This window comes from Acomys minous (assembly GCF_964271855.1).
Source record: "Acomys minous genome assembly, chromosome: 19".
Lineage (NCBI taxonomy): Eukaryota > Metazoa > Chordata > Mammalia > Rodentia > Muridae > Acomys > Acomys minous.
The window spans coordinates 61717666-61735089 of record NC_140499.1 but is presented as its reverse complement, the minus strand read 5'-3'; the positions used below and the strand labels follow the sequence as shown (position 1 = coordinate 61735089).

General features: G+C 48.3%; 1 protein-coding gene and 1 pseudogene across 2 annotated transcripts; both read left to right on the top strand.

The window, feature by feature from the left end:
* Positions 1-906: 906 nt before the first annotated feature.
* Positions 907-1205, top strand: LOC311590491 (small ribosomal subunit protein uS14-like). The gene has a single exon (XM_084769549.1). It carries the CDS (start codon positions 939-941, stop codon positions 1107-1109), a length of 171 nt encoding a protein of 56 aa, XP_084625675.1. The 5' UTR covers positions 907-938; the 3' UTR covers positions 1110-1205.
* A 12302-nt stretch (positions 1206-13507) lies between these two features.
* Positions 13508-16993, top strand: LOC311590206 (large ribosomal subunit protein eL8-like; annotated as a pseudogene). Its single transcript has 2 exons — positions 13508-13605; positions 16320-16993. The product of its transcript is annotated as a large ribosomal subunit protein eL8-like (transcript).
* Positions 16994-17424: the final 431 nt, after the last annotated feature.

The window sequence follows — 17424 nt, the reverse complement described above, 5'->3', positions numbered from 1 at the left end:
CTTGCTTGGAGTTTTGTGTGTTTTATTTTGGTGAGGCGTGGTCTCTCTGTGTAGCCCTGGCTGGCCTCAAACTCACGGAGATCCACCTGCCTCTGCCTCCCACATGCTGGGATTAAAGACATTACAACATGCCCAACTTTCGTTTTTTTTTTAAATCATGTGTTTTGTTCATCTTGTGTGTTTTTGTGCAGAGCATCAGAGCACAACTTACTAGGGCTGGTTTTCTTCTTTCTACGTCCTGATTCAGGCTCAGGCTTTGGTGTTGACCCTGTTGCCACTGATCCCTGTGCTGGTGTCTCTCAGATGAGTAATACCAACTCAACACAGATTAAGTGAACTTTTTTTTTCCTACCAAATAACCTGGGTTTGCTAAAAATAAAGGCAAAAACTATATAATGGGGGCTGGAGAGATGGCTCAGCGGTTAAGAGCACTGACTGCTCTTCCAGAGGTTCTGAGTTCAATTCCCAGCAACCACATGGTAGCTCACAACCATCTATAATATGACCTAATATGCACTGTATACATAATAAATAAACAAATCTTTAAAAAAAAGAAAAAAAAAGAAACTATATAATGTTTGGTGACATTTTTCTTTATTGCTTACCCAGTCATTTCTGGTCCATTAAAGAACAGCTAGTATTGTAACAGTATTTATCAGGGTTGCTATGTTGGCAGTGTAATGCTGCAAACTTGCTAATTTCGCCTTTTGTTGTTGTTTTTTGTTTGTTTTGTTTTGTTTTGATAAAGAGTTTCTCTGTGTAGCTCTGGCTGTCCTGGAATTTGCTCTGTAGACCAGGCTGGCCTCGAACTCAGAGATCCACCAGCCTCCGCCTCCCAAGTGCTGGAATTAAAGACATGTGCCACTATTGCCCAACACTAATTTTGTCCTTATAAAAGCATTTTTAGCCTTTTTCCTCTTTGGCTGTCTGAAGGCAAGATGGGGCACCAGCAGCTCTACTGGAGTCACCCACGGAAGTTCGGCCAGGGTTCTCGCTCCTGCCGCATTTGCTCTAACTGCCACGGTCTGATCTGGAAATACGGGCTCAACATGTGCCGTCAGTGTTTCCGTCAGTGCACGAAGGATGTAGGCTTCATTAAGTTGGACTGAGCGACCTTGAGTGGATTATTCAAGACTGTCCGCCCAGTGAAACCGATCATGCTAGCCTTTGTACATAAAGAATAAAAAAGTGAAGACCTTCAAAAATAAATAAATAAATAAATAAATAAAAGCATTTTTTACCAAGGTCAGACGTTTGTTCTATTTAACTGTTTGTAGCTTATTTATAGCTTTAAGATGTGCAGAAGTCTAGCATGCAAATCTTCAAATGTGTGAGGCAGGTGCCTTCCAACTTCCCTGAAGAGAAAGAAAGAAAAACTGCTCAGAGGCGAGGTGAGCCATCAGCTGCTTCAGATGAGCACCCCTACCTCCAGGACCCTCTCCCCTCAAGGTCCCAGGATGATGGCCTCTGCCAGATGGCCCTGCCAACAGAGGGCAGTCTTGCTCCATGGCCCCAAGCTAAGCACTCCAGTCCATCCATGAGGCTGACCCTAGCCAGGAACAGTGTGAACCAGACTCTGGACAAGCAACGTGCGCGCGCGCGCACACACACACACACACCACACTCGTGCACGCACGCTCGCACGCACGCACACATGTACACACTGCCCAACAGTGCAGAGACTCTAGTGGAGCGGTGCTAAGTCCAGGTGGTTCAGACATGAGCAACTCTCCCAGAGTGAGGTCTGTACTGGCCCCCAGGGTCCCGCCAAAAGTCAGCTTTGGCCTCTGCGCCCCACAAACTACTGACTCCACAAGAACACTCAGCCCCCACAAGTACAAACAGCTGTTTGCAACTTGGAGTCCTCGAAATTTGAAAGTTCCAGAAATAGCTCTCCTTCACACAACCCCCCTAAAGTGACACAGTCTCAGAAACCGAACCGTCTCTCAACCATACACAAGAGTGATGTCATCAACACACATCTGGATCAAAATGGGGACACTCGAAGAACCAGAACTGCGCTTTCTCAAGCAGAGAGGCCAAGCGCAGACCTTGGCTATGCGGGCCCCTGCTCAGTGTCCCTGAAACTAAAGGGCTGCCTAAACAGCACCTATTTATTGAGCAGTCTGTTTGGGTGGACAGGTGGATGGCCGCTTCATTTCTGTTAGTTTGTTTGTTAATTTGAGACAAGCTCCCATGTAGCCCAAGCTTACCTTGAACACCTGATGTGGCCACCATTTCTAAAGGAACATGTGTTTGCATGCTTGCATGCAGGTGTGTGCCTAAGTGCAGGTGCCCACGGAAGGAAGCCAGGGTCATTGGGTCCCCTGGAGCTGGATGTACAGATGAGCCACCTGACACGGGAGCTGGGGACCAAACCCTGGCCCTCGGGAAGATCAGCACGTGCTGAAGCAGGGGGCCGTCTCTCCAGCCCCATAAGCCACCGTTTCTATATGTAAAAAATTCTTTCCACTTTAATGTTGTTTTGTGTTGTGTAGGAGGGGTTGGGGAAGAGGACGATAGAGGGAAAGAGAAAGAGTGTGTATACAAGCATGAATGAAGGTCAGGGCACAACTTTTGGGAGTCAGTTCTCTTTGTCTTCTTCTTTCAGCCTCTTCTGATTAGGGCTACACCAAGTACTCCACACCAGACAGCTCTTTTTATGTTGTTTTTAATCTATTTATTACTATCATTTTGTGTGTGTGAGAGAGAGAGTGACAGACAGACAGACAGACAGAGAGAGACAGAGAAAGTCTATCATTTGTGTGCCAGTGCCAGAGGAGGCCAGAAGAGGGTGTCAAATTTCTTGGAGCTGGAGTTACCAGCATTTGTGAGCCTCCCAACTTGAGTGCTGGGGTCTAAATTCCAGTCTTTTTTTTTTTTTTGTTTTTGTTTTTGTTTTTGTTTTTGTTTTTCGAGACAGGGTTTCTCTGTGTAGCCTTGGCCATCCTGGACTCACTTTGTAGACCAGGCTGGCCTCGAACTCACAGCGATCCGCCTGCCTCTGCCTCCCGAGTGCTGGGATTAAAGGCGTGCGCCACCACGCCCGGCCCCTAAATTCCAGTCTTAAGGAAGAGCAGCAAGTGCTCTTAACCATAGTGTGGTCTCTCCAGCCTCTAGAAGCCAGCTTCTTTTTTGTTATTGTTTGGTTTTGGTTTCTCTCTGTGATAGCCCTGGGTGTCCTTGGACTCACTTTGTAGACCAGGTGGGCCTTGAACTCACAAAGAACGCCTGTCTCTGCCTCCCCAGTGCTGGGATTAAAGACATGCACTACCACATCCAGCTTACAGCCTGCTTTTTAAAAGTGGATCTTAATGCTGGACCTAGTGATGGACACCTTTAATCCCAGCACTGGAGAGGCAGAGGCAGGTGAATCACTGTGAGTTCAAAGACAGCCTGGTCTACATAGTGTGTTCCAGGACAGCCAGGACTACATAGTAAAACTATATTTCAAAAACAACAACAACAAGTCAGTTCCAACGCTCAAACTAGGGCTGTTGGTGCTTTTACCCACTGAGCCATCCTGCTTCCCGCTCTCCATTCTTCCAGTGGAAGTTTTTTCTTCTTTATTTCACCATGGTTTTATAAACCTGAGGCTTCAGCTCAACCAGAAAGCACATAAGAAGAGAGGCAGGCTGTCTAAGGATGAAAACAAACAAACAAACAAACAAACACACACACATACCTGTAATTCGAGAACTTGGAAGATAGAGGCAGAGAGTGAGAAGTTCAAAGCCAGCCTCAGCTACATAGTGAGATTGCGGCAGCGTGGCAAATGTATGCTGTAATACAGCAAAGGAAGCAGCCATGTAAACGCAGGAAAATACCAGGGGAGGAAGAACGAGGAGACAGACAGCAGTGATCAGCTGTATTTCTAGGATGAAAGGGAAAGAGTCAGAAAAGGCAGGGGAGCCACACATGGTGGCGCACGCCTGTAATCCCAGCACTTGGGAGGCAGAGGCTGGCAGATCACTGTGAGTTCGAGGCCAGCCTGGTCTACAAACCGAGTCCAGGACAGCCAAGGCTACACAGAGAAACCCTGTCTCGGAAAAGAAAAAAACAAAAAGAAAAGAAAGGGGCCCTGGCCTGGCTGTGGTGACTCATATTTGTAATCCCTGTCCGTAGGAGGCTGAGGCAGAGGGATTGCTGCATGTTTGAGACCAGTTTGGGTTATATAGTAAGACCTAAGCCATTCAAGCCTGGAGATATAAAGCAATGCCTTTTCTAAAATAACAACCCTGGTGTGGGGTCTGACCACTGATTCAGGGTAGAGGAAGTGACGGGAATCTGATCATTGGGGCCAGAGTAGCAGGAGAGTCATCCTGGGAAAGCCAAGGGCGGACTCTCCACCACAGAGACGAGGAGCTAAGGAGAACGCAGTTAAGGGGGGAGATGGGGGTACGGGCTGCGGTTTAACTGTTCTGTCTTCTGTCACTTGCCTGGATGCCAGGACAAGAAACAGCAACATGGTCACACACCGGGTGCCTGGAGGATGTGAGCCAAGGAGCTCACCTGCCCCAAGCCAGCAGTCACTTCATGATCCTGAGCTTGGGACCACTCTCTAGCTCACCCGGTGTCCCCACAGAGCTAAGACGGTCATGGGAGAACGGTTAGGTAGGATTTCAGACCGGTGGTAAGGCTAGACAGCCAGTGCTGTGGGCGTCCACGGCAAGGACACTTCACTCTTGGGAGGGACAGAGGAGGAATAAAATCAAAGAAGGAAGTGACTCAAAAGCAGAGAGCCAAAGCAAGAGGAAGAGCCGTTCAGAGAACTGCAAGGAAGGGGGTGTGTGGTAAGGGTGGCCCAGACAGAGAACACAGAGCATGAAAAAAAAAAAAAAAAAAAAGGAAGGGAAATAAGAGCTTGGCCAGTTCCAGGAAACAGGAGCAACAAGCCCAGGGTGGCCAAGCAGCGTGGTGAATGTCCACAGTCCCAGCACTGATGCAGAACTGGGGTAGGGTGGGGGAGGGGCGAGCAAAAGGATTGTGGGTTCAGTTTCACAAGCATCTGGGCTACCGAGTAATTCTAGGCCAGCCTGGAATGCATGGTGTGATTTTTGTCTCAAAAGAACAAACCACTGCTGGAGAGATGGTTCAGCAGTTAAGAGCACTGTCTGTTTTTCCAGAGGTCCTGAGTTCAGTACCCAGCAACCACATGGTGGCTCACAACCATCTATTCTGGGATCTGATGCCCTCTTCTGGCCTGCAGGTGTACACGGCAGACAGAGCACTCACATACATTAAATAAATAAATAAATCTTTTTTTTAAAAAAGAGAGCAGCCGAGCTGTGGTGGCGCACGCCTTTAATCCCAGCACTCAGGAGGCAGAGGAAGGAGGATATCTGTGAGTTCAAGACCAACCTGGTCTACAAAGCGAGTCCTAGACTGTCGAGGCTACACAGAGAAACCCTGTCTCAGAGAGAGAGAGAGAGAGAGAGAGAGAGAGAGAGAGAGAACAAACCAAAGTCAGTGAGAAGTCTCCGCAGATAAAACACTTGCCACCAAGCCTGGTGACCGGATTTCCATCCCCAGAACCACATGGCAGAGAGCACTGACTCCCAAACACTGTCCTCTGACAGGTGCTGTGACACGTGCACATACTTACTTAAATTCCTAAATTAAATGTAGTTTTAAAACATTTTTTACAAAGAACAAGACCACCAAGCGTGATGGCCAGGCCTTTACTCCCAGCACTCAAAAGGCAAAAGCAGGCAGATTGCTGTGAGTTTGAGGCCAACCTGGTCTACAAAGCAAGTTGAGAACAGCCAGGACTACACAGAGAAAGCCTGTCTCAAAAAAAACAAAGAAGGCCGGGCGTGGTGGCGCACGCCTTTAATCCCAGCACTCGGGAGGCAGAGGCAGGCGGATCTCTGTGAGTTCGAGGCCAGCCTGGTCTACAAAGTGAGTCCAGGACAGCCAAGGCTACACAGAGAACAGAGAAACACTGTCTCAAAAAACCAAAACAACAACAACAACAAAGAAGAAGGAGGAGGAGGAGAAGAAGATGAAGAGGAAGAGGAGGAGGAGGAGGAGGAGGAGGAGGAGGAAAACCACAGGGCTGGAGAGATGGCTCAGCAGTTAAAAGCACTTGCTGCTCTTTCAAAGGTCCTGAGTTCAATTCCCAGCAACCACATGGTGGTGGCTTACAACTGTCTATAACTATAGTCCAATGAAGCTAGGTGTGGTGGCGCACGCCTTTAATCACAGCGCCTGGAGGCAGAGGCAGGCAGATCTCTGTGAGTTCGAGGCCAGCCTGGTCTACAGAGTGAGTCCAGGACAGCCAGGACTACACAGAGAAACCCTGTCTGGAAAAAACAAAAACAAAACAAAACAACAAAATCCAGTCCAGTGGGATCTGATGCCTTCTTCTGGTGTGCATACATGCAGACAAAACACTCATATACATAAAACACATAAATAAATAAATCTGAAAAAAGAAAGGAGTTCCGGATGGTCAGAGTGTTGAAAATGGCCATCAAAGAGGTGAAAAGAAACCATAGGGAAGGGCATACTTCACATCCAAAAAAGCTCCCTCCAGCAAACATGCAAGTACCGAATTACACCGTCAGGACCCCAGAGGTCATTACACACTGAGCCAAAACAACAGACTAGAGGCCATAACCCGTGAAACAGCCAATAGGGATCTGCAGGAACAGGAGCTCTCCGATGCTGTGGTAGGCGCTCACAACCATCTGCAGCTCCGGTTCCACGGATTCTACCACCCTCTTCTGGCTTCCCCAAGCACTGCACACATGTACACAGATGTGCAGGCAAAACACCCATAAGCATAAAATAAAAATGAATGAATTGGTAGCCGGCTATGGTGGAGCAAGACTTTAATCCCAGCACTTGGGGAGGCAGAGGCAAGCGGATGGCAGTGAGTTCGAGGCCAGCCTGGTCCACAAAGCGACTCCAGGACAGCCAAGGCTAACAGAGAGAGAGAGAATGTTTTTTATAACGACAATCCCAACCGTTGTATTTTACCAATAAAGACTCAGGAGCCGGATGCTGGGGGTGAAAACTACTGGCTCAGAGCAGAGAAAGTGCCCAGCTGACCTTCCTACTCAGCTCACATCCTGACGGACCTGTCCCATCCCAAAAAAGGCTTACAAGCTCAGCTGACAGCCCAGGAGGAAACAGACAAAAATCCCAAGGCCAAAGGCTTGCTAGCTCAAAGCTCAAACAGACCAAAGGCCAAAGGAACCGAAGAGCTAAAAGCTAAAGAGCACAGGAGCTAAGAAAAAAAAAAAAAGCCCCTTCTACTTCTCCACAGTCTTAAATGCCCCTCAACTCAAGGACACTCCTACTGTATAATCCCTGTCAGCTGGTTTCTTGCTCTGCCTTTTGACCTAGGGTTAACTTTATTAAGTCCTGTGTACAGAAAGCTCTTGGATTAAAGGTGCGTGTTAGGGCTCAACCATGCCAAACAAAAGACAGGTTTTTACAGTTCATAATCTCAGGAACCACAATGGGATCAAATATCCTGCAACAAATAAATCTCAAAATAAAAATAAAATAAACAACAGTGAAAGAGAAAGAGAGAGAGAGAGAGAGAGAGAGAGAGAGAGAGAGAGAGAGGAGGGAAATAGGGAGAGGAAGGGAGCAGCTGGCGAGGTGGATCAGTGGTAAAGACACTGTCAACCCACAACCTGAGTTCAATCCCCGTGACCCACATAGAGGAAGAAGAGAACAGAACCCCACAATTGTTCTCTGACCTCTACAGTGTATGGTGGTATGTACATACGCCAGGAGTGCATGCCTGTTCCTGCGCGCGCGAGCGCGCGCGCACACACACACACACACACACACACACACACACACACACAAACACATGTTCACATGCAAAAAATAACTAATTAATAACATTGTTTTCCAAAGAAAAATAAGAAAACTGGAGGCCAGTAGAGAGGGCTCAGTAGGTAAAGGCACTTGCACCAAGAAGCCAGCATGGTAGGAAAGGACAACACCCCCAGGTTATCTTCTGATCACACACACACACACACACACACACACACACACACACACACACACACACGAGTCCAACCTCTTCCTCACTGTATGGTGCTAGGAGAAGGAAAAATGGCCTGGTGGAACCAATACTTAGGGCAGGTCTGCACAACATGCCCCCAAGTGGCACCGTCCCAAGTTCACAAATGGGGCTCAAGGTTAGGAAAGCAACTGAGCTTGCCCAAGAGCCAACAAGTACTAACAGGCCCAATTGCACGGGGCCACGAGCAAAGTCACTTTACCTGTCTGTGTCCCTATTTCTTCAGCTTTAAGTGGGAACAGGATTGTAGTTAGCACTGCATGCGGAGCAAAACACATAGTAAAGCATAAAGTATGCCACCTGTGTTAGCATCCTCTGTGCCCGTTTGTACCCCCATCAACCCTGCCAACAAGGTTCTGAGCCCCTCTCTTCTCTCTGGTGCTCTCTGCGAGTGGATAGGTGCTGACAATGACTTTGCCAAAAGGACTCAAGACCTTGGCTCACCACCCTGCCTGGCTTGCTTGGCCATTACCCAACAGGATTTACAGCGTGTTTCCTGGAACATCCAGGATCTGCTAGACCATGCCAATCTGAGGCAGCTGCCCAGAGGTCTTCCAACTCTCCTGCAAGACCAGCCAGCCCTTGTGGAGACTTGCCGTGCCACTGGCTCTGATCTGGAAGTGGCTGGAAGCTTACCAGAGGCAGAGGGACATTGCTGGGAATGTCCCCACTCAGCAGACACCGTCCACACCCAGATGGCCGGCAGCCATGGTGAAGGGTAGGACTCTATCTCGGGCACCCCAACCTCTGCCTCAGAAGAAGAGCAAGTTCAAGGCTGTGCCCATCTTTCATGCCACTCACCCCACAACGCAGAGGCTCTTCCCCTTCAGGGAAGTGACTCTGGACTCTTCGTCTTGGTGGCACTTGATTCATTGAATCAGGACAGATGGCATGGGCAAGTGGCCTCATCTCCAATGAGAAAACTGACAAAGTCCAGAAAACCAGGATTGGTCCCAGCTCAGGCTGGGCCCTGTCTGCCTCCCTCAGACAGAGGGCATAGGTTTGTACCCCCCTCACTGACTCCATCATGGTGGGAGGACTCTGTGGGGTCATGTCCTGGACCGTCATCACTCACTACTGTCTGCCCTTCAGCAGACCACTTCCCATCCTGAGCAAGGGGGCTGGGGCTAGGCCGCAGAAGTCTGCTGTGGCGCTTGTCCAGGTGGGGCCAGAAACCAGCAGCTGTTACAGAGACCATAACAGAGCAGGCAGCAGGCAACAGAGGTGCCTCACAGCTGCCACTGAGCACCCAAGGAAGTGGCCTTGGGTTGGAAGGAAAGGGTTAAATCCCAACCTGCAAAGGGAGGACTCACCAAGGCACTTGGCTGTCACACAAAGGGTATTATTGAGATCCAGAATCAGGCCACTAAAAGTGACAGCGACTGATCTTATGTAATCAAAGTTGCTAAACTCTTAAGTCTTCAGTAAACAAGACAAATACCAGCAGTGGTCACCACCGTGGCACGGCCAGCAGGGGTGCTGTGGGCTCCTAAGTGAGCGCAGGCCTAGGTAACAAGCTCAAGACCCTTGGGTTTCTCCCTTAACACCAGAGAACAGGAGCCTGAGTGAAACAACGCCTCTCCCATCCCGTGTGCTGTGACGCTTCAAGCAGGGAACTGCAGCCGGACACCAAAGCCAGGCACAGAAAGGAGAGTTTCGCCACCTTGGACCTTGGTCCCTAGACCTTGTGAAATGAGAATTAATCATCGGATGGTCACAATGGGTTAAATGCACAGTAAATAGACTCTGCAGTAGACACAGGAAAGGGGCCGCCCCGTGAAACAGATAGTGGATTTCTTTTTTTGTTTTGTTTTGTTTTGTTTCGTTTTGTTTTTCTAGACAGGGTTTCTCTGTGTCGCCCTGGCTGTCCTGGACTCACTTAGTAGACCAGGCTGGCCTCAAACTCACAGCGATCCGCCTGCCTCTGCCTCCCGAGTGCTGGGATGAAAGGCGTGCGCCACCATGCCTGCCTTAGATAGTGGATATTTATAGTGGTGAGCTGGGCAAGCTTGAGCTGTTTGTTAGAGCAGATTTCTAAGTGTTTAGGAAGCCAGACGTGGTGGCGCAGGCCTTTCATCCCAGCACTCGGGAGGCAGAGGCAGGCGGATCGCTGTGAGTTTGAGGCCAGCCTGGTCTACTAAGTGAGTCCAGGACAGCCAGGGCGACACAGAGAAACCCTCAATGTGAGTTCGAGGCCAGCCTGGTCTACAAAGTGAGTCCAGGACAGCTAAGGCTGTCTAAAATAACAGAGAGAGAGAGAGAGAGAGAGAGAGAGAGAGAGAGAGAGAGAGACATGGCCAAACGCTGAGAGCTGAATGCAAGCATTCACAGTGCGCACATAAAACAGCAGGTCAACCTGGTGTTGCTTCAAACGCCAGGACCTCCTGTGCCACACTGAGAACAGCTTCCTTCCTATAGTTTCCCACACTCATTTTCCCATTGTTTTTCTCCTCCCCTCCCCACACATACACACACTTTGGTTTTTTGATCAGGCTGGCCTCCAACTCAGCGATCCTCCTGTTTCTGCCTCCTGGGTGCTGGCATTAAAGGCGTGCACCACTACTACCAGGGTTCATTTTCCCTATTATGTACTAGAACCAAAGGCTCAAAAACAAATAAACAAATAGAAACCTTTCTCTATCTCTTTCTCCCTCTCTCTCTCTCTCTCTCTCTCTCTCTCTCTCTCTCTTTCTCTGTGTGTGTGTGTTTTTTGGTTGGTTGGTTGGTTGGTTGGGTTTTGTTGTTGTGGTGGTGGTGGTGGTTTTGGTTTTTTTGTTTTGTTTTTTGAGACAGGGTTTCTCCTTGTAGCCTTGACTGTCCTGGACTCACTTTGTAGACCAGGCTGGTCTCGAACTCACATCGATCTGCCTGCCCCTGGCTCCCGAGTGCTGGGATTAAAGGCCACTGCTAAGAACTCCTCCCAGGGTGGTGGAGCACTAGGAAATGGAGAGGGGTCCCCCTGCTCTCTTCAAGCCTTGGGGTTCTGAGCCGAAGCATCCGGGCAGGGTGCTGTGCTGTGCTGGGCCGGGGCAATTAATTGATAGTTCGGGCTGGCTTTAAACTCTTTCATAGTGAGTTGTAAATCCAGCACTTTGCAGACAGATGCAGGAAAATGGAGAGTGTAGAGTTTGAAGCCAAGCTTGGCTACATAGTGAGACTGCTAAAAACAAATAAGCAAATAAATGGACCCTGTTTCAAAAACGCAAGGGTGGGGTACAGACTGGGGGTAAAGCATTCTCCTAGCCATGTACAGAGAGCCCTGGGTTTGATCTCTAGCAAAGGAAGAAAGGAAGGAAGGAAGGAAGGAAGGAAGGAAGGAAGAAGGAAGGAAGGAAGGAAGGAAGGAGGGAAGGAAGGAAGAAGGGGGGCCTAGGAGCAGGGGAAGCAAGGGAAGGAAAAACATCCTAGGAATGAATCAACTTTAGGAAAGTTTTACCTCTTTGTTACATTACAGACAGACAAAAAGTACATCCATCAGGCCTCCCACTTCACCAGAATTTAGCACCAAATTTCCCTTTGCTTCCAAAACCCAAACTTATACTAGGGAAAAGAGACCTTGTAACACCACTGAAGCCAAGTCTTCACATCAAAACAGCGCTCTCAAAGACACTTGAAGAACAGCCCAAAAACAGACTCCCGGCCCATTTAAACTTCCGTCTCATTATATTGTAGACAATGAGCAGCCAACAGTTTCCTCTTAATACATGCCCGTGTTCTTTCTACTTAGAGAATGCCAGGATTTGAATCAGGAAAAAATCCAAAAGCTTCCCTGTGGGGAAGTGGGGTTACCTTGAAGAGACCAGAAGTCAAGGTGTCCTTAGACTCTTCAACACAGCATTAGCAGACAATGGAGCCAGGTCGCGAGTCCCCTGCCAGCCAAGTCACTGTGCACGTGCAGACACCACAGAATATGTTCTTTCATTTGCATGGGCTCAGAAAATCTGCCACCCCATAATATTCACATCTATGTTTTATGTGTAGGTACACCCCTGGTCAGAGGAAATCTTGTGGGGTATACCTCTAGTCAGAGGAAATCTTATGTGGTACACCCATGGTCAGAGGAAATCTTGTGGGGTACACCAGAGGAAATCTTGTGAGGTACATCCATGGTCAGAGGAAATCTTGTGGGGTACACCCATGGTCAGAGGAAATTTTGTGGGGTCTGTTCTCTCCTTCCACCATGTGAGCCCTAGGGATTGGACTTCGGTTATCAGGGCTGACAAGAGCCTTTGCCTTAGGGGCCATCTCAATGCCTTTAATTTTCTTTTTCTTTTATTTATTTTATTTTATTTTATTGTTTTTTGTTTTTGTTTTTCAAGACAGGGTTTCTCTATGTAGCCTAGACTTGCTTTGTAGACCAGGGGAGCCTCAAACTCATAGCAATCCACCTGCCTCTGCCTCCCAAGTGCTGGGATTAAAGGCGTGCACCACCATGCCTGGCCCTTAATTTTCTATTGTTCATTAATAACAGATATAAATATATGTTTTTTTGGAACAGGGTCTTATTATATAGCCTATGCTGGTCTCAAAACTAGAGATCCTCCTGCCTCAGGCTCACAAGTGCTAGAACCACAGGCCTGTGCCGTCTCGCCCCGCTCTCCAGCTGATTTTGTTTTGTGAGAGGGTTTCATTACGTGGCTCAGGTTGGTCTCAAACACATGGCACTCCTCTACTGAACTTCCCAAGGGTTAGTTTATTGTTACTAGTAACTTCTTTTGGATATTCCACCAAACGGTTTCCATTTTGTGTGTGTATGTGCAGGTCAGAGGTCAATCTGAGTTGTCCTTCTCATTTGCTCTCCGCCTTGTTTTTTTCTTCTGTTGTCACTGTGCGTATAACGTGTGTAGTTGCCTGGTGTGGTGGGCATGCCTTTAACCTTAGGAGACAGAGACAGGCAGGCAGCAGGGTCTCTGCGAGCTGGAAACCAGTCTGGTCCACATGACAAGCTCCAGGATAGCCAGAGTGACACAGTGAGACCCTGTCTTAAAAGAAAAAAAAAGTCAGAGGGGCGGGGAACTGGAGAGATGGCTCAGCAGTTAAGAGCACTGTCTACTCTTTCAAAGGTCCTAAGTTCAATTTCCAGCAACGGCATGGTGGCTCACAACCACCTATAATGAGATCTGATGCCCTCTTCTGGCCTGCAGGTGTACATGCAAATAGAGCACTCACACATAAAATAAATAAATAAATCTTTAAAAAAAAAATTTTAAAAGCCAGGCACAGTGGTGCATGCCTTTAATCCCAGCACTCAGGAGGCAGTTGCAGGCAGATCACTATAAGTTCAAGGCCAGCCTGGTCTACAAAGGGAATCCAGGACAGCCAAGGCTACACAGAGAGACCTTGTCTCAAAAAACCAAAATAAAAATAATAATTGTTTTAAAGACCTCCATGGTCCACACTTCTCCAGGAGGCTATGCTGGTCCATGGCTGGTGTCTCAGCAGAGGCCTTTGTTGATGGCCATGGTCTGTGCTGCCACTGGAGACAAAATGGAGGTCCTTGGCATGGTGCTGGAGACCAAGCAGAAGCCCCGGATCCACGCTCCCGCTGACTGTGGAGGGCAAGGAAGCTGCTCCTGCAGTTTTACTGATGATTGCAGATGCACAGTTGAGGGAGGGGAACGTGGAAGGCTTCTGTGGCAACCCCTCTAACAGCTTAAAAAGGAAGTCATCAAGAGAACTCTCAAAAATTGTGATAGGGATGCTGAGGTGTAGCGCTCCACAGTTGATGGTCTCTGGGGGGTGGTGCAGATGGGGAAGGACTCAGCTTTCTTTAGGGGCCTGGACCCCCAGGAGTCTGACCGTGCTCCAGTGAGTATATATATACAAAGTGGACTTGGTTTTCTTTTTCTTGGTTTTCTTTTGTGGTAGGAGGCCACAAGGGAGGGGAAGTGAACATAATTAGCATACATGATGTAACATTCCCAAACAACTAATAAAAATAGTATGTTTGAGCTGGGTGTGGGGGCGCACACGGTTAGTGCTAGCACTCAGGAGGCAGAGGCAAGCGGATCTCTGAGTTCGAGGTCTACAAAGTGAGTGAGTTCCAGGACAGCCAGGGCTTCACAGAGAAACTGTCTTGGGGGGGAAAAAACAGAAACAAAAGAACAAAACAAAAGCTTTGTTGGAAAAGGAAGGAGAAGGAAAAAGAGAGAGAAAAGAAAGTGGGGGCTGGAGAGATGGCTCAGTGGTTAAGAGCACTGGCTGCCCCTGGGGAGAAGCCGGGTTCCATTCAGAATCTACATGGTGGCTCACAACTGTCTGTACCTCCAGGGGTCCGACACCCTCTCCAGGCTCCCCTGAAACCCCAGGTGCACAGACACACAGGCAAAACGCTTGGACACGTGAAACGAATAAATAATGTTTGGATGTGTGTGGGCACACATATGCCACAGTGAACACCTTTGTGGAGTTGGGTCTCTCCTTCCTTCCGCCCCTTATGTGGAGTCCAGGGCTTGGCTCTGGAAGTACAGATGCAAACCGCCCAACCGTTACCCGATGCAAGCCCTCAGGCTTCCACAGCAAGCACTTCTGGGGTAGCGTATGCACCCATGGCACAAGTGTGGAGATCAAAGGGCAGCACTGAGGAATCCAGGTCCCTCTTTCCACCTCTTGGTTCTAGGGATCAAACTCAGGACCTCAGCATCGGGAGCAGGCACTTTGCCCACTGAGCTACCCTACCACCTCCAGCTGCTGTTGATTTTTTCTATCGTCTTACAATCCTATTTAGAGAAACAGTTCTCAACCTTCCTAATGCTGTAACCCTTTAATACAGTTCCTCATGTTGTGGTGACCCCCAACCAAAAAATTATTTTCGTTGCTACTTCATAATTTTAATTTTGCTACGGTTGTAAATCACAACGTAGATATCTGATATGTAGGACACCTGATATGGGACGCCTGTGAAAGAATCGATTGCACTGTGCAGGTTTAGAGGTTTTGTTTTCAATCTTCTAGAAGTTCTGAGTATTTTGTTGTTTGTTTGGGGTATTTTTGGTTTTTTGTTTGTTTGTTTGTTTGTTTTGACACAGGGTCTCTCTGTGTAGCCTTGGCTGTCCTGGACTCACTTTGTAGACCAGGCTGGCCTCGTACTCACAGCAATCCCCCTGCCTTTGCCTCTCGAGTGCTGGGATTAAAGGCGTGCGCCACCACGCCAAGCCTTTGCTGGTTTTTTTTGTTTTGTTTTGCTTTTTGTTTTTTGTTTTTTTTTTAGACTGGGCTCTCAAGGAGCAGGCTGGTTTAGAACTCACCATGTAGCATGGCCAGATGTGGCTTAATCCCAGCACAACTCTAATCCCAGCACTCGGAAGGCAGACACAGGTGGATCTGTGAGTTCACACCAGCCTGGTCGGCTTAGTGAGTTTCAAGACAGCAAGAGCTATGTCACAGAGAGACCCTGTCTCCACAAAAAGAACTTACTAGGTAGCCAAGGCTAACCTTGAACTTCTAACCTTCCTGCCTCCACCTCTTGTGTGAATAGTGTGCATAAGTGCACCACTACACCCAGTGTTCCAGTAGAAGTGCATAAGTGTGCCACTACACCCAGTGTTCCAGAAGAATGCCGTTACCAGACTGAGGGCATTCCATTCTATTTCCAGTTACCCAGAGATTTCATCAAATATGAACATACAAATAAAATGCCAGCGTGGCCCTCTTTTCTGGCTGGAGCCATGCAGGCCTTCAAAAAGAAGGAAAAGAATGCTCCTGCTGTGCCAGGAACCTTTGGAAAAAGCAAAAGAATTTTTCAGAGTTGAAAGTCAAATGCCTATAAAAGAAATGTTCCCAAGGATTGCTTCAGAAGAAAAAAGAAACCTAAGCATAGGGCTGGAGAGAGGGCTCAGTGGTTAAGAGCACTGGCTTCTCTTTCAGAGGACCAGCACTCAGTTCTCAGCACACGCATGCTGACCCACAACTTCAGTTCCAGGACTCTGGCGCCCTCTTCTGGCTTCCACAGGCATACACATGTGCCCAGACTCACATGCCGGCAAAGTACCCATAAATATAAATCAAAACAAAAGGCTAAGCAGCACTACAAGGAAAAGGGCAAGTGTACAGAACTGAGATTTGAAGAGCCAGAATGGCAAGAAATGCTAGCAGCTTCTCAAAGCTTCTATGTACCTGCAGAACCCAAGCTGGTCTTTGTCGTCAGAACAGAGGTATCGGCCACATGAGCCCAGGGGTTGTGAAAAATCTAAATGGGAGGAAACTATACTAACATGGAGGTTTAGGATGGAGTAATTATTGCGCAGCATTGTGCTATAGGCTAATTAAACAGAGCCTCGTCTCTCTGTGATCTCACTCGATTCATTAAATGGCCCCGCTACTTCAGGGTGCAGCGGCAAAGGGCCATCCTCTATAAACGGCTCAAAGTGCCTCCTACCATTAACCTGTTCACCCAGGCCCTGGATCGGCAAATAGCTACCCAGTTGCTTAAGCTTGCCCGCGGGTACAGGTCAGAGACAAAGCAGGAGAAGAAGCTAAGGCTGCTGGCCCGTGCTGAGAAGAAAGCTGCTGGGAAAGGGGACGTCCCGACCAAGAGACCACCTGTCCTTCACGCAGGGGCGAATACAGTCACCACCTTGGTGGAGAACAAGAAGGCTCAGCTGGTGCTGACTGCCCACGATGTAGACCCCATTGAGCTGGTGGTCTTCCTACCTGCCTTGTGTCGAAAGATGGGGGTCCCCGACTGCATCATCAAGGGAAAGGGCAGGCTGGGGCGGCTGGTCCACAGGAGGACTTGTACCACCGTTGCCTTCTCACGGGTTAACTCGGAAAACAAGGGTGCTCTGGCTAAGCTGGTGGAAACTATTAAGACCAATTAAACAAACGACGGCTAACGATGGGATCCGTCGCCACTGGGGAGGGAACTTCCTGGGTCCTAAATCCGTGGCTCACACTACCAAGCTGGAAAAGACAAAGGCTAGAGAACTCGCCACTAAACTGGGTTAAATGTACACTGCTGTCCAGGCATGGTGGCGCACGCCTTTAATCCTGGCACTCAGGAGGCAGAGGCGGGAGGATCGTTGTGAGTTCAAGACCAGCCTGGTCTACAATGTGAGTCTAGGACAGCCAAGGCTACACAGAGAAACCCTGTCTTGAAAAACAAAAACAAAAATATACACTGCTAAGTTTTCTGTATATAAATATAATTACAAATTTTTTTAAAGTGAGGTAAGGAATATAAAAATAGTCTATAGGAAGTGGGTGCCCTTAAGAGAATGATTCTCAACCTTCCTAACCCTGCATGCTTTTAATACAGTTCCTCATGTTGTGGCTACCTCCAACCATAAAATCATTTCATTGCTACTTCATAATTGCAATTTTGCTACTGTTATGAATTGTAATGTAAATATCAGATATTCAGAATAGCTGATATGTGA